Here is a 23549-nt window from a genome sequence, read left to right as displayed (position 1 = left end):
ATGGACAAAATAATTGGAAGCATTTTGTAGATGTTGCAAACAGCACATTTGAAAGAAATATATTTTCAAAATGAACACATTTCAAAATCTCAGATTTTTTTTTTTACATATATTTTGGACAATATTTACACATTTTGATTTTAAAGTATTTAAAAATATCAGGAAAAAAATAAATTAAAATATAATAATATTATGATATTAATTAATATATTTATATAAATATATATCAGGAATATATTTCCCCCATTGTTTTGTCCAATGGTTTATTTTGTATATCAAATATATGTACACTTTTTTCTAAATGTTTTTTTTTCTAAGTCTTTTATTCTCACCAAGGCTGCATTTATTCGATCAGAAATACAGTAAAACAATGACATATTACGATTTAAAAAAACAGTTTTCTATGTGAACATATATATCAAAATGTAAATTATTCTTGTGATCAAAGCTGAATTTTCAGCATCATTACTCCAGTCTTCAGTGTCACATGATCCTTCAGAAATCACTATAATATGATGATTTGCTGCTCAAGAAACATTTATGATTATTATCAGTGTTGAAAACTGTTCATATTTCTGTGGTAACTGTCATAAATTTCATTTTTCATGATTCTTCGATGAATAGAAACTCCAAAAGAACAGCATTTATTTTAAATAGAATCTTTTGTAACATTATAAATGTCATTTTGATCAATTTAATGCGTCCTTGCTGAATAAAAGTATTAATTTCTTTAAAAAAAAATTATAATATGGACCCCATACGTCATTCAGTATGTATTGTGTTTGTGTGTGCAGCTGGTGGGCTGTCTGGTAGTGTTGTTGTGTAACGTACGGCCAGTGAAGGTACGAGGTGTTCAGTCGCAGGCCCGCCTCCTCTGCGCTGTCAATCAAGAGAGCATGGAACCGTTGACTCCGCCCACTTCTGCTCAGCCAGGCGACAGAATCACTTTCCAGAATTACCCCGGTAAGAGCTGCTCGTCATAAACCCGCATAAAAAGTTATTTTTAAAAGTAATGCATTACAATATTGCGTTACTCCCCAAAAAAGTTACTAATTGTGTTACTTAGTTACTTTTTATGATAAGTAATGTGTTACGTTACTTTTGCTTACTTTTTCTCAACTGGGCTGGGCTTGCTTGTTTGTTTTTTTAATAACAACAACAAAAGTTATATTTTTGGCAAATGCTAAGGCTCTTTCACATCAAAAGTCAAATGAATAAGCCTCAGGCTGATGGAAATGCATATTTACTCCTGTACAGTAGAGGGCGCCACTCAAACAAACCTTTCAGCTGCTGGTATTCTGGATTAAAGAACAATAGGAAACAGGAGAAGGAAGTTCAACACTCTTATTTCTAAATCTAATCTAAAGTAACTTTTAATTATTAGGATGGTTGAATTAGATCATTGAACGTCAGCAGCAAAGACATTGGTTAATAAAGTGAGATTAAATACATAAAGTATATTTGTGTAATTTAATATAGTTAATTATAAAAATTTTGCGTAAAATTATGAGATTGCATTTCACTTTTTTTATTCATTTTGAGGAATACTGAATGTTTTCGTGCAAGTGAGATGAGTAAATGCATGTTCATATTAAATCTAGAACTAAAATAACCAGCACGTTTACACACACACACACACACACACACACACACACACACACACACACACACACACACACACACACACACACACACACACACACACACACACACACACACACACACACACACACATCACAAAAAGTTACTTTGATATTTTGTTGTAAATTGAAAAAGTAATGCGTTACTTTACTAGTTAATTGAAAAAGTAATCTGACTACATAACTCAAGTTACTTGTAATGAGTTACTTCCAGAGTTTGTAACGGACTCTGTTTGTGATGTGCAGGTGAACCAGAGAAAGAGTTGAATCCCAAACAGCGGATCTGGGAGCGTTTACTGCCCGACCTGTGCACAGATGCGAAGGGCGTGGCCACGTATAAGGGCGTGGCATTTGAAGTCCGTGGGAAAGGCCTCTGCCGGGCCCCGAACATCAGCAATGGCGGGATCAAATAAAAATAAAAGCTCATCAACACAGTCATCCTGTCATTCATGATCAAAATCCCACCAATAAATCAATAAAAACCACCAAAAGCCTCAGTGTTCTGCATTAACATGTTTAACAGTCAACTCACATAAATAAAAGATGCTAAAAGTATATTAATTGTTTTTATGATATAATAAATATAACAGATACAATTAATATAATATGTAATATTTATGAGTACAAGAAAACATAGGGCTTTATGAATCAATTTATCATTTTAGACACAGTGATAAAGATCAAAATCATTCAGTTTGTACAGTATTTTTCGCACATTTAAAGGGCTAATTCACCCAAAAATTTCATTTCACCGTCATTTCAAAGTCTTTTGTTCATCTTCTGAACACAAATTAAGAAAATTACTTCAATGAAATGGAGAGATTTGAAAGCTACACAATTACAACTTTCCTTGATCTCATGGTTCGTTTGGTTAATGTTAATGTAATAACATAATTTAACAATGAGCAATACATTTGTAACAGTAATTAATCTTTGTTAATGTTAGTTAATAAAAATACAGCTGTTCATTGTTAGTTCACACAGTGGATTAACTAATGTTAACAAATACAATCTTTGATTTAAATAACATATTAGTAAATGTTGAAATTAATATTAATAAATGCTAAAGAATTATTGTTCATTCTTAGTTCATGTTAACTAAGGTTGTAAACTAATTACCCTTATTGTAAAGTGTTACCAAATTAATAAAATATGGACTATTGTTATGCTTATGAAAATGTATTTGCATACAAGAGTGCAAGAAAACAAAGGGAGGTTAACAATAAGGTATAGTAAAAGGTTGTAACAATGTTCAAATAAATATTCAAATACGTTCTAAAAGCTTTTTTCACGTTTTTTCTAAAAGTTTACGGTTCAGTTTTTGCATTTCTGAAGGAGTTCCAGTCTCATTCCTGAGGCCAGTATTACATAACACGAATTTTTTGTAATTTGTAAATACTCTGACGCAATGATTCACGTAGTGGGCGTGGCTGCAGGTGTGGGCGGAGTTAACGCCCACCCCCCCATAACCGTCGTTCAGTGAGTCTTCCGGTGTTAAAAAGGTAACTCGTCTGTTCACATCACTCGGTCTCGTTTTTTGATTTATTAACGGTTTTTATGTGTGTGTCGCGCTGGATTTTAACTTTCATCAGGTATGTAAAGTGATTCTTGTTTGTTTCTATTGTTGCTTTGCGTATGAATTGATACACGCTCAAGTAAAAACTGCGAGGTTCATGCAATATCTGATGTGGTTTAGAATCATGTCTATAAATAAAGTAACAGAGAATGTCACAAAACCTAGTGAGTTTTCTACCGCATTATGAGGCGTTTTTGATGTAGGCAGCAGCTATAGTGTGTTTCAGACATCCTCTGTGTTTGTGTTTATTTCGGGATCTTGAGATTGTTTTCCCGGCAGGCACGCACTGATCCGGATCGATCATCATTCCATTAGGATCCGGATGGTCCGGAGTTTTTTTTTTTTTGTGGCCTCCGATGATGCTGCTGAAGTTTTCTGAGCTCGGGGGCGCGCGGTGGGTTGTGTGCGCGTGCACAGGTGTGAGTTCAATGACTTCTGCGGCATCTCAGCAATGCTGTCAAATCAGATCAATTACTTGTCAAACATTTACATGCAAATGAGTAAAAAATCCTGTGACTTTAACAAGACAGCACTGCCTGAAAGGTGTCATGGTTTTACCATGTTTACCCCTTTTCCACCAAAAAAAACTGGTTCGGAACTGGTGCTGGTTCAAAGTTAGTTCGGAGTTGGTTCAACTTGCGAACCTTCTCAGAACCGGTTTGTTTTCCCACTGACTAGAGCGCCCAGCGAACGACGTCGTTACGTCACTGTGTACGTCGCCATACAGAAACGCTAGCAAGTACATTATTTTGGGATTATCTCTAACTTGTGTACCATGAAGGCTTTAAAAACAATTGAAATAAGTAAGTCTTTTAATCTTTTCCTTTATGTAATCATTTCTGATTAGTTATGTACCTCTGTCTTGTGTCTTTTTTTCTTTCCGTTTATTTGTTCTATATTTTGACTGTTTTCTTCTTTGCTTACATAATGTTTTCAATAAAAAAATAAAATTTAAAAAAAGCTAGAAACGCTTGCGCCAACTTCAAGCATAATAATTACAATGGTGGACTACATTGTGTTTCTGCAAATGTTTCTCCTGGCTTTGCGGTCATAAAATATGTTTAGGACACATCTAAACCCGCCTCCAGCCCCGCTGTAAGCATGACACGGTGGTAAAAGAACGGTTCTCTGGTTCTAGTCCAGCAAAGAGTTGGTGCCGCTTTGGAACCAGTTTTCCTGGCCGAGAACCGGTTCTTTGGCTGTCGAAACACAAAGAACCGGTTCGCGAGTAGGCACCGGCTCCGAACCGGCTCTCAAAATGCTTTGGTGGAAAAGGGGTAGTTGAGAACATTCTGTGGTGTGTTTTCTTAAACCTGTTAACCCCTTTTTGAGAACAGATCTGAACTTAAAGGGTTAGTTTACCCAAAAATGTAAATTATCCCATAATATATACACCCTCAAGCTGTCCTAGGTTGTGACTTTCTTCTTTCAGCCAAACACAAGAGTTACAAAAAATTTGCTGGCTCTTCCCAACTGTAAAATGGGAGTAGCCTAAATGGTGGCCTACCTGAGATTTTGAAGCCCAAAAAGTGCATCCATCCATCATAAAAGTAATCCAACGACTCCAAGGGTAAATAAAGGCCTTCTGAAATAAAGCCATGCGTGTTTTTTTTTTTAAGAGAAATATCCATATTTATAACTTTATAAAATATCCCTAGACTCGCGAACGGCTGAAACCGGAAGCTAGTTATAATAGTTTATAAAGTTATAAATATGAATATTTATTTTACAAAAACGCATGGCTTCGCTTCAGAAGGCCTTTTACTAACCCCTTGAGTTGTATGGATTAGCCTACTTTTATGATGGATGGATGCTCTTTTTTGGGCTACAAAAACCCAGTTACTATTTACTCCCATTATAAAACTGGGAAGAGCCAGCATATTTTTTATATAACTCTGATTGTGTTCGACTGAAAGAAGAAAGTCCTATACACCTATTGAGTAAATTATAGGATAATTTTCATTTTTGAGTGAACTAACCCTTTAAATGTTGTAATTCATGAATGTTTTGGAATACAGACCTAAGCACTAGTGAAAGCACTTCAAAAAATGAAAGTGTAAAACGGGTATAGAAGTTAACATGAGGCTTCCGACTGAAGTGCATCATCTGTGTATTTGAAGTGCACTTCATGTTGTTGGAATTCAGTGTGAACTCTAATTACAATGCTAAACAGCATAGAATAGTGCATTAAGAATTGGGACGCGCCTAAACATTGGATGTCCCTTGATGTCTTCCTACCTTCCTCAATTAGACTGATATGGATATGAAATCTGTAATTCATTTCTGGGGTTCAGAATCTAGACGGGGGCTTGAGTTTCACATCAGAACAGCACAAACCGGTCAGACCGCTGCAGGGTAAGGGTCACCATAGAGAGATCTGAATGAGAAAGGTGAACGTAGGCTATGTAACAGGTTTCAGGGTGTGTCTTAGATTTACTCTATTACACACACACACACACACTGAAACGCCCAAACATTTGTGGACTGAACTAAATCAACAAACTACACAACTACAGCTTCTATATGATACAGGGATATTATAACAATGCGCATGGAAAACCGTGTCAGGAATTGTTGGAATGCGAGTTTGATTAGAATACATTGACATTATACATCTTGCTTGTATAATGTTTTTGATACTATAGCACACAAATGCTTTTTTTTTACAATGATACTAATATTATCAGACTTTTTGTCAGAATTTATTTGAAATAGGCCTATGTAATCAAAATGTAATCTTGACCATCAGAGTTCTGTCTTTCCCCAGTAAAGTAGCTGTACTGGACTTGTTTCCAAGATGACATGCCTTAAAATGACTTGGGTTAAATTGAGTGAAAACAACCTGTTTGCAGTGTAGATTTCCGTCATGTTTGTACAATGTCAATTTTACCAAGCTATGTGACTTTAAGGCACAATATGTAAGATTTTGGATTAAAATATCCAAAAACCACTTGAACAGTGATCTATATTTTGTTGACTTTGTGTATTTACTTTATCCCAAATTTTTCCAACAATGTTTAAATCCAGAGAAATCAGCTATTTTTAACCAGTGTAACAATTTTGTAATATTGTAACAATCAATATGTCACCGGTCAATGACGTCATATCCGCGTTACCCTTGATTTCCAACCATGGAAATACCAAAGATGCTCTAACATATGGTTTGTTTTATTAGACAGGTTAACAACTGTTTGGATAAATTTATTGACAGAAAACTAATCGTTGTTATATAGCTCAACACGGTTAGTCTTATTGTTTGAATCCCTTGTTTTCTTCATTTAACCGCAAGTCACATGTTTGTACCTCAGAGACAACACTATTCTGTCAAGTGTCTAACAGAATAGAGAAAACTTAGGAACAGTAATGCAGCATTTTCTACACCATTAGATAGCCTATATGCATGCCATTTAGCAACACAAGTCATTAAAATTATATTCTCATATATTGATAGCTTAATGCATGTGTAACAAGTATCTCATTATCATAGCAGTAACGATATAACATAACTTTCAAGTTTCAACACACTTAAATGTATTTTTAGTGTGATTGTTTTGACCAAGTAAAACAGCGCTGCGTTACCACACAATTTTAATTCGTCAAATAAAGTGACCTCATGTGTAGTAATTCAGCACTCGCGGCTGTTTTATTAGAATCATTAACGGTAACAATGTTCAAGTTCAGGGAAGGAGGCGGACGTTAAACGTAATTATAATCGTAAAATGGCTACTAGCGGCGAAACTTACTGTGCCTTTCAGCTGTCCAACACAACAACAGCATATTTACTGTATCTGTTCTGTTACGGTCCTTAGGACTCCAAAATAATCCCTTCTTCTCACAAAGAATCAACATTGGTCGTTCATGGAATTCTACACACGAATGCATACTGAATGAATTGGTGTAGAAACAATTTCAATATTTTTTAATTACACAGAATTACACACAAACTGCAAGCAACACATTGAATTAAATGAGTTCATATTGAGTTCATGTGACATCAGTTTGACAAATGTTTATTGTAGCATACTGCATATTGTTTTCAACATAACATGAAATATTGTATTTAATATTAAATGGTATTCCGCTCTGTTTTAGTTTATAAGCGATGGCAGCATCTCACCTCCTGGACGAACAAGATGACCGAGAAAACGGCAACTTCCATGTGATGGTAACGGTGGAAGATAGGACACGCCCCCCAACCAGACAGACACGCCCCTCTCCGGACACACCCACTAGCAATCAGGTTGCCGACAGGCCAAACGACAGCAAGCCAACACGTTTGGCGCGGGGTTTCCGGAAAGCCTTGCGGAAAAACCAGGATTACATCCGCATCACCATCCCGAAGTCCGTCTCTCGGCTGCCGTCGGAATGGTGGAAGACGGGAATCGCGTTTATCTGGGCTGGTTTTAACCTCATCCTTACGACCGTCATGATCACCGTCATCCATGAGAGAGTCCCGGATAAGTCTGTCAGCCCGCCGTTACCGGACAAGTTCTTCGATTACGTGCCACGTGTGGAGTGGGCGTTTTCCGTCACAGAGGTGAACGGAATGATCCTGGTGGTTCTGTGGTTCATCCAATGGCTCTTCCTCAAGCACAGGTGAGCGTTTGATGAAAAATCTGCTCGTTTGATCAGAAATAAAACCAAAATTCCGCCACGTTTATGTTTAAAAATGAAGAAAATAAGACAGTCCTAAATAGAGCGCATTAGTGCCCTTTTTTCAGCGGTGTTTGTTTCGGAATAAATTTTCCTATTCCTTTTTTTTCCCATAGGGATTTTAAAAAGTCTTGGTTAAAGCATTATAAGCCATTAACCACTTCATGTCTGTGAACTTAACAGCTTAAGTGACGGAAAGAACTACAGTCCAATGAAGCATTGTGAACAGCAAAATTGAAATATGAGAAATATAAACCTACTCGTTTAAAAATGGTGATTTTTATATATTACAGAAAAATATTTTATGTTTTAGAATCAGAATCAAAATCAGAAAGAGCTTTATTGCCAAGTGTGCTTGCACACACAAGGAATTTGTTTTGGTACTGAGGCTTCCAGTGGACATGTACAAATACAACAAGAAACATAATACTACAAATTATAAGAATAAAAAATAAAAATATAAATTTATGAGAATAAAAGTATCACAGTTGGGTTTAGCCAGAATAGACATTTTCAGATTTAAGGATTATGAACATATTTATAGTGTTTTGAATATTATAAATAAATAAATCTACATATAAGTATCACCTGAGTTGTAGGGTATTGCACTAAACAGTGGGAGTATTGCACTTAAGGCATATGCCTTGGGAGGAGGAGGAGTGTTAACTGTTCAGGAGGGAAATGGCCTGTGGGAAGAAACTGTTCCTGTGCCGAGATGTTCTTGTTGCCAGTGATCTGAGTTGCCGTCTTGACGGTAACAGTTCAAACAGGAGGTGTCCATGGTGAGTGGAGTCTGTGATGATTTTACCTGCTCTCTTCCTCACTCTGGAAGAGTACAGGTCCTGGAGGTTTGGCAGGGGGGCACCAATGATCCTCTCCGCAGTCTGGACTAGGGGTGTGCCATATCATACCGTCCACGATAATACCGGTATACATTTTTACATGATAAAAAAAGTGTCATATCGCGATATCAATGATATAGCGGTGCGATGACGTATGGCGCATTTACATTCCCTAGCACGCACAACAACAACACCTGTCTGAGCGCGAGAGCAGCCTGTCAGCCTCCGATGACGATTTAGCAATTTCACAAACAGCTTGAGTGTTCAGCGGGGCTGCCGACGCGCGTCTTCTCTCATGCGCGTTTAGGAGTCGGGACATGACTGAATGGTCTCTTGCACAATCGGGCCATCAGTGCATCGTAACTAAAGTTTATCATTTTCAAGTCTTCTTAATTCTTATCAGTTTAAACATTCAAGCGGTTTTAGAGAGCTGCACTGCGTGCATACATAGAGTACAGTTTGCGAGAACCTAAAGTTATTTTTTGCGGATTATATCGCTTTAATGGGGGGAAAACACAAAATTGTGTAAAACTTCCCGTCTTGGTAAGTATACTCATAAACACAGTCGGTTATGTATAAAACGCATGTGACAGTGTGACAGACAGTATAATGAAAACAGCAATGGATCCGTGCACTAGCTGTAAAAGTGACAGCAGCCATAGGCTATGCGTCTGTCATTAATGTTGTCGTCAAAACAACAAAAGATAGCTTTAATTGTAATGAATGAGAATTATTAGCCTATGTATTTAATTTAATCAGGAAACAGAACTAAAAGACTATGTGTTATTTTACATTTGATTACTTTATTATGTTTCTGTAGTATTTCTGAATACTGGTGTTAGACCTACACACATTTAACATTTAATTCAAAGACTGAAATCAAGCTTCCTTGTGATGTGTAAACTCTTAACAACAAAATTACCACATTGTAAAAACGCAATGAGTGAGCAAACATTTAGGCGAGATAAACATAAGAATTTTCAACAAAAAAAAAATGTTTATATCGTCATAAATATCATTATCGCAAATATTCTTGAAATATCGTGATAGAATTGAGGCTATATCGCCCACCCCTAGTCCGGACTCCTCGTTGTAGTCTCCTTATGTCTGATTTGGTAGCTGAACCTAACCAGACAGTGATGGAAGTGCATAAGACAGACTCAATGACGGCTGAGTAGAACTGAATCAGCAGCTCCTGTGACAAGTTGAACTTCCTCAGCTGGCGAAGGAAGTACAGTCTCTGCTGGGCTTTTTTCACAATGGATTCAATGTGATATTCCCACTTCAGGTCCTGAGAGATGAAGTGCCCAGGAACCTGAATGACTCCACTGCTTACACAGTGCTGTTCATGATGGTGAGTGGGGGGAGTGCTGGGCTGTTCCTCCTGAAGTCCACGATCATCTCCACTGTTTTGAGCGTGTTCAGCTCAAGGTTGTTATAACTGCACCAGAAAGCCAGCTGTTCAACCTCCAGTCTGTAAGCAGACACGTCACCGTTTCGGATGAGACCGATGACAGTGGTGTCGTCTGCAAATTTCAGGAGCTTGACAGTGGGGTCTTTAGAAGTGCAGTCATTAGTGTACAGGGAGAAGAGCAGTGGGGAGAGAACGCACCCTTGGGGGGCACCAGTGCTGGTGGTGAGAGTCCTGGATGTGAGTTTCCCCAGTCTCACTCGCTGCTGCCGGTTCGTCAGGAAGCTGGTGATCCACTGACAGATCGAGGATGGTATGGAGAGCTGGGTCAGTTTGGCTGTGAGAAGACCAGGCATGATGGTATTGAAGGCCGAACTGAAGTCCACAAAGAGGATCCTTGCATAAGTCCCTGGTCTGTTGAGATGTCGCAGGATATAATGCAGTCCCATGTTGACTGCATCATCCACAGACCTGTTTGCTCTGTAAGCAAACTGAAAGGGATCCAGCAGGGGTCCAGTGATGTCCTTCAGGTGGGCCAACACCAGTCTTTCAAATGACTTCATGACCACAGATGTGAGAGCGACAGGTCTGTAGTCATTAAGTCCAGTGATTTTGGGTTTTTTGGGGACAGGAATGATAGTGGAGCGTTTGAAGCAGCAGGGAACTTCACACTGCTCCAATGATCTATTGAAGATCTGCGTGAAGACCGGGGTCAGTTGGTCAGCGCAGGCTTTTAAACAAGCAGATGAGATGCCGTCTGGGCCTGAGGCTTTCCTAGTCTTCTGTTTTTTGAAGACTCTGCTCACGTCCTCCACACAGACCTTAAGCTCAGGTTGGATTGCAGGAGGGGGGAGTAATGGGAGTGCAGGAGGTGATGGTGAATGTGTGAAGTGCAGATCAGAGCCGGTGTGTGGTGTGAATGAGGGCTTTTCAAACCTGCAATAAGATGAGTTTAAATCATCAGCCAGGTGTTGATTGCCACAGATAGGGGGGATGGTGACTTGTAGTTGGTGATGTTCCTCAGGCCATTCCAGACTGATGGGTCGTTGGATGAAAACTGTTTTTTCAGAGTAGCTTCTTTTAGCAACTCTGATCTCCCTTTTCAGTCTGTTTCTGGCCTGGTTATACAATATTTTATACCCACTTCTGTATGCATCCTCTTTGGCATGACGAAGGTGTTTGAGTTTCCCAGTAAACCATGGTTTATCATTAGTAATTAAGAATGTCCTGGTAGGAATGCATGTATCCTCACAGAAACTTATTTATGATGTTACAGTATCTGTGAGCTCATCCAGATCGTTGGTAGCAGCTTCAAAAACAGTCCAATCAGTGCAATCAAAGCAGGCCTGTAGATTCTGCTCTGCTTCATTAGTCCATCTTTTTACAGTCCTTATTACAGGTTTAGCTGATTTCAGTTTCTGCCTGTAGGTCGGTATGAGATGAACCACATAGTGATCAGAGAGCCCCAAAGCTGCTCGTGAGATGGAGTGATACGCATTTTTTATTGTGGTGTAACAGTGGTCAAGTATATTACTGTCTCTGGTGGGGCATGTATCGTGCTGTCTGTATTTTGGTAGTTCACGGGAAAGATTTGCTTTGTTAAAATCCCCAAGAATGATTAAAAGAGAGTCAGGATACCTTTGTTCTGTTTCAGCCATTTGTTCAGACAGCTGTTGTAGCGCCGCGCTCACGCACGCGTCTGGAGGGATGTATACATTCACGAGAATGAAAGAGGAAAACTCCCGAGGCGAGTAGAAAGGTTTACAATTTATGAAATGTGCCTCTAAATTAGGAGAGCACATCTTCTTCAGTGTTGTTACATCTGAACACCAACATTCGTTAATGTAGAAACACAATCCACCACCTCTTGTTTTCCCCGTTAGCTCCGCGATGCGATCCGCTCGCGTTGTCCGGTATGGCTTCACTCAGCCAGGTTTCAGTGAAGCACAGAGCAGCAGAGTTTAAAACATCCTTGTTAGTGCGGGTGAGGAGAAGAAGTTTGTCCGTTTTGTTAGGAAGGGATCGGAGATTCACGAGATGAATACTGGGGAGTGCAGTGCGCAGGCCACGCTCGCGGAGTTTAACTAGCGCGCCGGCTCGCTTCCCGCGTTTGCGTCTGACCGTGCGTTTGAACAACAATGCTGCCCCTCCGACGAGAATGTCCTGCAATACGTCCGAATAATCAAAAACCTTAGAAAAGTTATCTGGTGTGTGTTTCCTAATGTCTCATAGTTCGTCTTTGGTGAAACTGATAAGAAAAGACTGACTAAACGCAGAACAAACAAACAAAAACAGCACAATAGCTGGAGAACCCCACACCGAGGCAGCCGTCTGCGGCGTCATCTTGGATAGATAGTACTTAAAATAAGTATTTATTGTACAATATGGGTATGTATACAAATATTTTGAAAGTGTAGAGAGATTGACTCGGTTACATCTTTCGCAGTGCTTCATGGGACTGGGCGGAGCTAAAGAGTTGTTTTGGCACGATTAGCTCGCCGCCACTCCAGTGGCGTATCCAGGACATTTTTTGGGGGGTGGCCAAGATGGGACACAAAGCTAGTGTGGGGTGGCCATGGCATAGCAAAGTTAATGCGTATATGTACGCAGCCGACCATGGTTCGAATCCCGGTCCTTTGCTTCATGTCACATCTTCTCTCTCTCCCATGATTTCCTGTCTCATAACTGGTCAAATAAAGGTGACTATCCTGTTAAAAACAGTCCTAACCACCTATCACAGTCCCCAAGTATCTCTGGTTATTTTAACATGTCTATTTTTAATCAGTAATTATGGTCAGGATAGGGTAAACATTTTCTAAGAGCTATTTTCTTGTAGTGGATTAACTTGTCTCTTCATAAGTTAGAGTAGCAAAATAAACTGCTCTTAACTCATCCTATATAGAATAACATGCATCAGTCATCAACTCATCATCTGTGTCACCTGTATTGTTACCTGAGTTTGCTTTACTAATTGAGGCACCATCTTGTGGTTACATAAAAACACAGAAATCCAACAGGACAAACCAAAATGCTTAAAGATAGGACCTTACCTGTAAAAGCAAAATAAAAACTAAGCTTTTAAGAAAAAAACAAATATTTGTTGTTCTTTACATGCTTAGTATATGTTATTATTTAGCTTAGATATAATTTGTTAGAGATACTGGAATTTCTTAATTTGTTCTTTGCCAGGTGTGTTTTTATTTAACCACAAGAGGGGACTTAAACTAGTAAAGCAAACACGGGTAACAGGTAACACAGAGGATGGCCTGATGACTGAATAATATCATTAGGATGCCTTGTGGTGTATGAAAATGTGCAAAAAGTGGTTTTCAACTAAGACAGTATTCATATCCAAGGCCCCGATGAAGGTATAAATTTAAACATTGGCTTTGATTCAGCATACATTAATAAGTTAATTTAAGTGAAGATGAGCTAACTGATACAAACAAAAACAGCCCTTAAATAACAGAGCAAATAAATAAATCACAGCTTGTTCTTGTGTTATAACTTAAATCTAGACTTTCACACTATATTTCACACACGGGTTGGCCAAAAATATAACATTAGCTCTATTGAACACACACATCTGCAAAAAACACCCTCAAGTCTTCAGACAAGAAAATAGCATTCCATGGCGGTGTAATGAGTGGAAATAAGGTGTGGCCCCTTTAAGATCTGCGCGCGCGTCCTCTTCAACTGTCTGCACTCTGCACTCTTAACTTGGTTTGCAGGCTGCTAAGCTAGCTAGTACAGTGTAGTTCGACTTTTTCAGTTTTCCTACACATTCAGAGGGAACTACGATATAACTAAACATTAAATTACCATACCTCTCAATCTACAGATTCCAGCGTTTTTATCATTGTTGCTGTTGTAACTGTAACCGACCGTCCTCCTGTTTCACGGAGCAGCAGCAGCCAGCGCGCTCATCTCATGGGTCACCTGACCTGCATGGCCAAACGTCCGCTGAGCAGAAATCAGCTCTCACAGCCTCAGTACGACCATTACGGTGTTAGTTAAAAATGTAAAACTGGCCCTAAATCAGTTGATCAGCTGTCATCATTGATTTACAGCATTTCTCTTGTTTCTTGTGTTGACGAACTTGACCAACTACCTATCAGATCTGGGGTGGCCACAAGGGTGGCCAATGAGCTTTCAGGGGTGGCCCTGGCCACCCCAGGCCACCCCCTAGAATCGCCACTGCGCCACTCTGATTGGTGGGATTTTCTGTACAGCATCATGGCTAATGAAGTTTTTCGCTAAGACTTAAGCTGTTAAACATAATTTATTTAAAAACAAGACTTCAACTAAACCATAAACCATTGATTAACAACCGTGTAGCTCACAGTAGGGCTGTTTTTCAAAGGTTCAGATAAGTTATCATTCAAAATCAATTTCCATTTGGAGATACTGAGATTTTTACTTCCGGAACCTGACTGTTGCACTGTATAGTAGGATTGTAATTTTACAGTACTGTGAAAAAAAAATATTACAACTATTTTACTATTTAAATTTTTTTACTTTACGGTGAAATATTAATTCTTAACAAAAATGATTATTCTATAGTCGTATTTATTTAATTTTTATTTGTTTTATGCAGCTTTACAATATGCTCCTTGAAGGGAAAGTATTGTAGCATCTACGTCCGCTGGTGTGGATGCTAATATAGTTATCCTTATAGTTAACTTTAAAGCTAAAGTTAGCCTAACTATAACGATAACTATATTAGCATCCACACCACCAGATGATATTGTTCTGTTTATTATTTTAACACGCACTGCAGTTTTGTTGTCTGTTGCTTTAAATGCTCTTTAAAGCTGCATGGATTCTGATTGGCTATCCATGTTTTTATCATTCATCAGCTGAAAAAATTTCTGAAAGTGATTTCTGCGATATAGTTTCTCTGTGCCGTTATCGTTCTTGTTGTGGTGTGGACTCTCCTATTCTTTTATTTAGAACGATTTTTTAGAACGTTTAAGTTATTGTGCATGGTGTGAACAGGTCTTAAAGTCCCCCTGTAGTCAATCATTTTATCCCTTAAAAATTACCTGTGATCACCAAAATGACACATTTAAACGTTTTTCCTTGAAATACAATTTGTCATGGCTTAAAATAGCTTGAATGTAACTCGACACCCTTGCCTAATTTAGTATACGCTGTTTATGAATATGCAAATGAGCTCCGCCACCACTCACTCAGCTCAGAGATCCACTCGTTGACGATCACACGTTGATCTGATTGGTTACAAGGTATTTTTTGACGTCAGAAACACCAGCGATTTCAAACCATGTTTTTGAGACTGTCTTTGGTTCACTGCAGATTTAAGGAGAAAATACTCAGCAATGATGTTGACTTATGCTTTAAGACTAACCATGTGCAAATTATCTTTAATATTAAAAACACCACATAGACATAACAACATTCAAAGCTGGATTTTCACCACAGGAGGACCTTAACCCTCTGAGGTCTAAGGGGTTTCGGGTCCTTGAGGTGTTCTGACATGCTCTGACATTTGTTCTTTTTTCAGTTATTTATAAACATGTTAATGGCAAAGGTGTAAATTCACTCTATATAGCACAAACGGGGCTACCATAATATGTGAGCAACATGTATGTACATGTTTGTATTTTTTAGAGAATAATGTTTATGCGTGGTTATTGAAAAAACTAAAACAAAGTGTCTGAAATAAGGCCACAAAACCCATACTAAATATGTGTCCACAAGACTTTGGATTAGTCCAAATTAGTCGCGTGTTGTTGCCTAGAATTTTTGCTTCAAAATGATCTGAAAATCATCCTGCCTAATCATTTACACAAAACAATACATTGATTTAAATTTTATAAGACACCTTTTGTTTGGAAAGGCATTATGCGTGGAGGCGTGTTCACACCTGAGAAGACAAAGGACGGATAATGTGCCACATACATAATGAGCTGCATATTAATTAGCCTTTCATACAGCTGTGTCACAGGATCCCAAAGAATGCAAGGACAAAAGAAATTATCTATATATACATATTTTACAATTAGAAATTGTAACCAATTACAAATATCTTACAATTACAAAAACAATTACAATTTTAAAAATATTTCAAGTGTATTTCTTTGTAAAAAGTATACATTTTATAATGCTTATTAAAAAAGGTAAGGATTCATTAGTTTGAATATTGGAACAAACACTATAATAACATCTTAGTTGATAATTCAATATACCTACTTTAATTTTGACAAAACATCATACTATAGTATATTTAACTATGAGCATAAATTGGTGAACAAAAGCGTACCTATTTAATGTGACAGTAGTCTTTTTTTACACTCAAAACTATATAATCTATCCAAAACTCATCACAAAATCTTGTCTAAACATTCATATTTAGTCTGTAACATATTGTGTATGATATATTAGCATATACATGTGAATTTGCAGTTTGTTGCTTATACAGACATTTTATTACAACATATTTCAGTCTATTTTTACTCATCTTAGTAGGCTGTAGCAATATAGTTTGGATGTGTTCATGTAAACATAACGTTTACTAATGTAGGTGCGAGAGTGAATGAACGGCACAGACACGCGCTGTATAACTGTAGTAAACAAAGTGCGCGCGCCTGTGCCTCATATTCATATTTACACAGACACGCAATTCATATTTAAACAGTCTTTTTGCGGTTTACAGTCAGACACTATTCAATATCGCGATTAGAACAAAGAACTTAAGAATAAATGACTTACTACATCAGCTGGATCCGTTGCTCCTCGAAATGAAACTACCAGCACTTCTGGTACATTTTCCAGGGTTATTAGATAGTATTATTCCTCACAGCGTATGGATACGCTGTGTACACAGCTGTAGTAAGATACTTACTAAACTTGATCTGTTTTATTATCCAGTTGGTGGGCGTTGTCATGTTTGAATGGCTTGCCTTAGATCATTTGCGTTTGAATACCGCGCGCTCTCCGTGGGCGTGGCACATTAACGCGTAATTAGGTATAATGAGCTGGAAAGAAAAAGACTGACATCTCTCTCTTTTCATACAGATTATATAAACTGAGAATATTTGTTTTTTTATATAAATTAATTCATTTAAAAGAAGAAAGTTCAAGCTTCATTATGGAAACACACTCGTGCCTTTATGACAAGTATTCGCGGAATTACAGTTAATTTTCAGACTCGTTTCAGAATGGACTTAACTGACAGAGAGAAGGCAGAACGCGCATCATGTTTGTTTTTCTTTATTTGGCGAAAAGCACAACACTTTGTTTTTATTGTGAGTATCCACAAAACAAATAGACACTTATCAGGATCTAATGATGTACAACACTTAATATGTAAGATCAAAATCAACAGAGTATTTTGAGTTTCTTTTGCACTGATAAGAAAAAAAGCGAAGTCGACCTCAGAGGGTTAAGGGGTTAGGGTTAGGTTAAGTTAGCAGTAGGGCTGTGCAATTAATTTAAGCACATGCGATTTCTAAACCGCAAAAGGCTGCGGTTTTATTTATTAATATTTTATTCAAAATACTGCAATGTTCTTGTGCGTAAGTTTAAGATGTTAACCGATCAGTGCTCACTCAGCGCACTGCGCAAATTGCGACGGCGCTGAGTGGGAGGGAAAAACATAAAATATGGATGCAGGTCAGAATAAAAATGATTTGGTGCAAAAGAGAAATTCAACATCAGTCGTTTGCAAGCGTCACGCCTTATGAGAATTCGGATCAAAACGGCACAAAGAAATTACAGACGCAATATCATACACAGTGCCTGTTTACATCGTCAGTAAAGATGGCTTCCGAAGACTAAACACTCGACAAAATATACCAGCTGACATCTCACACTCATTTCACACTAGTTGCTATTAAAGTGAAATACTACGCCATGAGTTTAACGGTCCATTAGCTCATATAACAATCTATATTTTGGTTTTGATTTCTTTTAGTTTTTATGAGTTTAGGTTAGTTAACCTTAACCTGTTCCACTCTGATCGCCCGTGGGCGGGCAAAAGAACTACGTCATTATATTTAAACTTTTTTTTTTTAATGTTTCGGGAGATACTATCACCCCATATATAGTATCATTTTAAATCTTAAAATCTCATCTTTACACAGAATATAATTGTATGTGTGTATATGGAACACAAATGATTAATATAAAGCTTTAAAAAACAATCGTCACAAAATCGCTCCTCCCCCAAAATGGCGATGCAGAAATGTAAATATGAATATGTATTTTTTACGTATTTCACAAAACAGGAAAATCATACATCACAAGAAAGCTCTCATTCTAAGAAATGTGACTGTGTAGTTTGTTTTATTGTTTTAACATCATAGTTCACATTATCTCCAAAAGAATCGGGCAGTAAAATATGATTTCAGTGAAAAAACAAAGACAAACGTCTCATTTCTACTTCGATTACAGGTGCTCTAAGCTAAAATCAGCCACAAACTCTATATCATCTTTTACCTTAGGATGTTTTCTTTCAAATGAGCCCATTTGTACTTTTCTGTGAGCTCCTCTTGGTAAATAATCCACTGTTATGTCGCGGATGTCGAGAACACAAAAAGCACTCGACCGGAGAAACACGCGATCTACACATCATCATCAAAACGTGCAAGCGTCCTCTAATCATGACGATGATATACATATCAGGCACATGTTGAAAGCTGAGGTTGACAGCTTTCCAATCACATGTCAATCATGTATCTAGTCCAGTCACATGCTGAATCAGCCAACGAATCAGTGGAGTAGGTGGGCGGGATCACGACCGGTTTTTATGAACGTATGTTGTATCACGACGTTGTTGATGATAGGCGAGTAGACAGTAACAAGTGAATGACAAGTGACGAACACGACTGACAGGAAATTTGTGGATATTTTTGTATTTTTCGAGCGTTTTGATTAAAAAAAAATTTTGCATTTGAGTATTAGAAAATTCCAAAGGACACGTATATATACACTAAAAATGACACTTTGCCTCCCTTCGGTTATATTTGAATAACTCTTGCTCAGAATGTGATAGAGAAAATATCTTTTTTTCTGGTGGATACTGCCACCTAGTGGAGTCAAACAATATAATCAGCAGGTCCCCAGAGCAAACAGTACCTGAATCACAGATTTTCAAAGACAGGATTCTAAAAAAAATAAAAAATAAAAGGCCTATTTTTTTATGTTTATCGTAATATTTTAAAAGCATACCATGCTATTTTTTAAGTTTTGCAATCTGATTTAGTAAATTTGAAGGGTTTTCTGTACAATGACACTAGCTTTTTAAATTTCCTACACTGTTTGTGTCTAGGGTGAATATTTAAACTTGGGTGTGTTAAATTCAGGCGGAATTCCAAAATATGCCTTAGAGTGGAAGAGGTTAATTTATTTTATGTTTTCTGTTTTAAAGACAGTTTATCACAGTTTTGTTTATCAAGCTGTTAATACTGTTATTTCATTCTGAAATGTTTTCTTATGCACTTCTTGTGCACTGAAAACATTTAGAATGTAGCATGTTTGAAAAAGCAAAAACAATTGCCAAAATCGCAAAAAAAATCGCAATTGCAATATTCATTAAATATATTGCAATATGATATTTTACAGCCCTAGTTAGCAACATTGCTACTTTTATTTAGTTACTCCCAAACACTGCCATCCAATCATTGCCTCGACTGATAAAACATGTGGCATATGCTATGCAGTAGTAAATACAAACTCAAATCAGTCCCATAATTCCTCCTTGTTCCGTTGTGTTGACAGAGCCATCGTGGGCCGAAGGTTTTTCTTCCTGCAGGGAATGTTGTATTTGTACCGTATGGTGACCATGTACATCACAACTCTTCCGGTTCCAAGCATGCACATGGAGTGCGCCCCGAAGGTGAGTGCTGCTCAACCAACAGAATCTCCGGATCAAGACACAAGAAGCGAGAGATAAAAGTTGCATGTTAATTGCACAATGATGCATGTTGTAGTCTTTGAACAAAGTGTGATTTTTATCAGATTTTGGTTCAAAATGTTGCTTTTTTATTAAACTTACCCACATTCAAGTGTTGATAAAAAATATTCATAAAGCTAGAATATAAAGATTTTTTTGTTGTTAAAAAGCTGAGGCGCTTTTCTTCTTTTGCAATATTGAATGTTCAGATATTCATACAGCAAAATATTATGGGGCCATGAAAGTTTTGTGAAAATTATCAAAAATCCTGGCAGTGGCTGGCAACTTAAAAAAATGCTGATGGATAAAAAGTTAACATAAATTGGGGGAGAAAACTGGTTAATTGGGAGATTTTTGGCTTATACAGTATAAACACCACTAAATGCGTCTAAAACGTATAAAATGCAACAGCGCATTCTTACATGTATATCTCGATGCAAAGTAAAAACCCAACTAATGAAATGTATAATCTGCTAACATTCCCATTAGGAATAAAACAATTATTCCTGAGTGTTCCTGAACATCCAACATAAAAAACCCCCAAAAAACTTTTGGGGTTATGTGAACATTCCATTTTATCATTCTTCAAACATAATGGGAACATTACTTTTGTATTTTCTCTGAAGATTTCCAACTAAAACACTTCAGAAAATGAACGATGTATAAATACAATTTTGAGAACATTATTAAAGAGCAGATAACTTTGAACAAGCGTTCTATTAATGTTACTTGAAGAACGTTTATTCAAAACTTTGACAGAACTGTTAGCTTGGAAAGCAGACAACCGTGCGTTTATTTGTGCGTTAAATTATCTATAATGTCTGGTTAGCTTAAAAATCACGTCTGATATGATTGTTCGCTGTTTGCGTGTAATGGTGAAGTGTAGCTTTGATGCTTTTACCTCATGTTCGTCTTCTCTCTGTAGCTCCACGGTGATTCTCACGGCAAGATCAAGCGAGTTTTGCAACTGGTGTCTGGAGGAGGTTTGTCCATCACAGGCTCCCATCTCATGTGTGGAGACTTTCTGTACAGCGGCCACACGGTCATGCTGACCCTCACCTTCCTCTTCGTCCAGGAATGTGAGTACGAGGAAACTGTCTTTTTTCTTCTATTTTTTTTTACCACAATAACTGGTAAATGCCCAATTTTACCAGCCTTTTTAAGTTGATAACAACTTAATGACAAAGAACAGTTCTCCTGTGCAAGGTCCTTCGAAAGTGGTGTTTTTGTCTGCTTTAGTTGTGATCGGGTCTTTACTTTACTACAGGGAACATTTTCATAACTGTTCAATTACATTATTCAGTAATAACAATAGAATGTTCTCATAACATTTTCAAAATACTAGAATGGAATGTTTCTCTAACGTTCATATAACTAATAAGAAAGTTCTTTACATGTACAAAACTGGCGAGCCAGCAAGGAGCCATCATCAGACGATTGATAATCTTATGTGTTTATTTTAAATGATTTAAAATAAAAATGAAACTCAGTTGTATTTCGTTTTGTGGAAGGTCCCAGTTATATTAAATGTTCATGTTATATTTTTGTTACATTTGTGGGTTAATACAAATTTACAAGTTGTGTAGAATAGGCAAATATAATATTCAAGCCACTCAAACTAATCAAATCAAGCATTGTATCATGTTTTGAAGTATCAGAAATTATTGTATGATTAAATATTGAGTGTTCATAAGCCCAAATGTTTGCTCTGAGAGCCTCTACTTGCTAGTTCTTTTTGTTTTTGTGTGACTATATTTTTAAGTTTGTTGTATTGTGTCATAGACTCGCCCCGCTCGCCACTCTGGCGTTGCTATCACGTGATCTGCTGGTTGCTAAGTGCAGTGGGCGTGGTCTGTATCCTGATAGCACATGAGCATTACAGCGTGGATGTAGTGGTGGCATATTTCATCACCTCGCGCCTCTTCTACTGGTACCACACTCTGGCCAACAACCAGGTAAAAGCTTGCATAAACTACAGATCCTACAAAGGCAACATTCGACTTCCACACTATCTCTTCTTTCTTGGGATGATACAGTAGATTGAATTTGAGGTTGCATTTCCAGTGTGGAAAAATATGATTTGCTGAGATGCACAATTTTGTTGACAATTAATGATAAATAATCACTTGTCATGATTTAATGTTCCATGCAAACTTTTTTTGGAAATGTTTCTCGAGCAGCAAATCAGTTGCTAAAACAAAAGCTCATATTCTATATCCCATATTCTACAGGTTCATGCTGACAAATAGGTTATTGTTTTGTACGTGCTAAATTGCAATTTGGACCTAAATTACCACCGCATTTTGGATTCTCTCCTGAATTTTGTAGGCCTTGAGAGGGTCTCCTTACAACTACCTGAACCGAACGTGGTGGATACTGGTGTTTAACTTCCTGGAGAAGAACGTTAGAACAACGGTTCCCTGCACGTTCTCATGGCCCGTGTCGCTTCCACCCGCTTGCTTCAAGAACCCGTGCAAGAGCTACTCAAAAGTGCAGAGCACGAGAGATGAATGACAAGCTCAAGTGTCAGACTGTGCGTTTGTTGGGTAACAAACACTATCTGTGTGAATTTAGATCCTGTTTACTTGAAGTGCAGCACCTCAGACCTGTCTGGGAGTTTTACATGCCTTTGATAGAAGAAAGGGTGTGGTTCCTGTTGGAGGTTATATCTGTAGTAACATGTGCAGCACTGTGTTCATCTGAAGGGAACAAGATTCATTTCCTGATGGTATTATTTTTCACACTCAAACATAATTAAGATGTTTATTTTAATTGTGTTTATCAATGAAGAATTAATAAGTTGTATATTTTATCATTTATGTTCATTGCCTTGTGAAAAATGTTTTATGCAAAATAAATACTATTTTCTTAAGTTCTAGAACTGTCTTATTTCACAGATTACACTTTCTATTGTTTGTTTACTTGTTCTTATGTATCTTTATTCTTATACTTATTTTTTTAGTTTAGTGCAGTTTAAATTAAGTCATGCTGATTGCCTATGCAGTAGATGTATGTGTAGGCCTATGTGACCAATAAACAAGTTCAAGGTCTGAAAATTTGTGCACATTGCATAGTGTGATTTGCTAAAATACAAATACTTTTTCTACAGGTGAAGCTTGCTGGGATTTTAATTTTTTTAAATGGATAACTGAAAACTAGACTTAATGCCGACAAAAATGGTTGATAAACACATCTAGTGTTAGAGATTACCCATTTTGGCAGTAGAGCTTCTTCACCAAAACATCAGTGTGAAGATACTCAATTTTTTGATGGATTGGATCAAAGCCTTGGAAAATGTCAGATATTATCACATAATTGAATGATGCAAAACACACAACTACAGTGTTTTATTATAAATAAACTACAACAATTTTAGCCCCCTGAAATTTTTTTTTACTCTAAAAGCTTAACCGTTCATTAAGGTGGGGAAAGTTCACATTCTGCACAGGAGAATAAAATACTCACCACAAAACCACTTTAAAAAGCATTGTGCCAAGTCTTATACATGTGG

The 23549-nt window shown here is 37.4% G+C and overlaps 2 protein-coding genes across 3 annotated transcripts in view; both read left to right on the top strand.

Annotated features, from left to right (window-relative positions):
* The window catches only part of aimp1b (aminoacyl tRNA synthetase complex interacting multifunctional protein 1b), a 7455-nt gene extending 5324 nt beyond the window's left edge, over window positions 1-2131 (top strand). For both annotated transcript variants that reach the window (XM_077218115.1, XM_077218116.1), the window contains exons 6-7: window positions 795-963; window positions 1887-2131. In XM_077218115.1, coding sequence (XP_077074230.1) covers window positions 795-963; window positions 1887-2053 — 336 coding nt within the window. In that variant the 3' untranslated portion in view covers window positions 2054-2131. The remainder of the gene's footprint in view (window positions 1-794; window positions 964-1886) is intronic.
* A 986-nt stretch (window positions 2132-3117) lies between these two features.
* sgms2b (sphingomyelin synthase 2b) lies at window positions 3118-22910 on the top strand. The gene is made up of 6 exons (XM_077217939.1): window positions 3118-3232; window positions 7309-7812; window positions 19864-19981; window positions 20964-21117; window positions 21821-21993; window positions 22367-22910. Exons 2-6 carry the CDS (start codon window positions 7319-7321, stop codon window positions 22550-22552), a joined length of 1125 nt encoding a protein of 374 aa, XP_077074054.1. The 5' UTR covers window positions 3118-3232; window positions 7309-7318; the 3' UTR covers window positions 22553-22910.
* The last annotated feature ends 639 nt before the right edge of the window (window positions 22911-23549 follow it).

This window comes from Siphateles boraxobius, unplaced genomic scaffold (genome assembly GCF_051911475.1).
Source record: "Siphateles boraxobius isolate OS27281-9 unplaced genomic scaffold, OSU_SipBor_1 77, whole genome shotgun sequence".
In the NCBI taxonomy this organism is placed as follows: domain Eukaryota; kingdom Metazoa; phylum Chordata; class Actinopteri; order Cypriniformes; family Leuciscidae; genus Siphateles; species Siphateles boraxobius.
Note: the sequence above shows the minus strand (reverse complement) of the source record. Positions and strands in the feature narration are given on the sequence as shown.

Coding starts and splice junctions, on each gene's coding strand:
- sgms2b (XM_077217939.1), top strand. CDS start 7,319: ATGGCAGCATCTCACCTCCTGGACGAACAAGATGACCGAGAAAACGGC. Junction 7,813..19,863: donor TGGCTCTTCCTCAAGCACAG/GTGAGCGTTTGA, acceptor TTGTGTTGACAG/AGCCATCGTGGGCCGAAGGT. Junction 21,118..21,820: donor CTTCCTCTTCGTCCAGGAAT/GTGAGTACGAGG, acceptor ATTGTGTCATAG/ACTCGCCCCGCTCGCCACTC.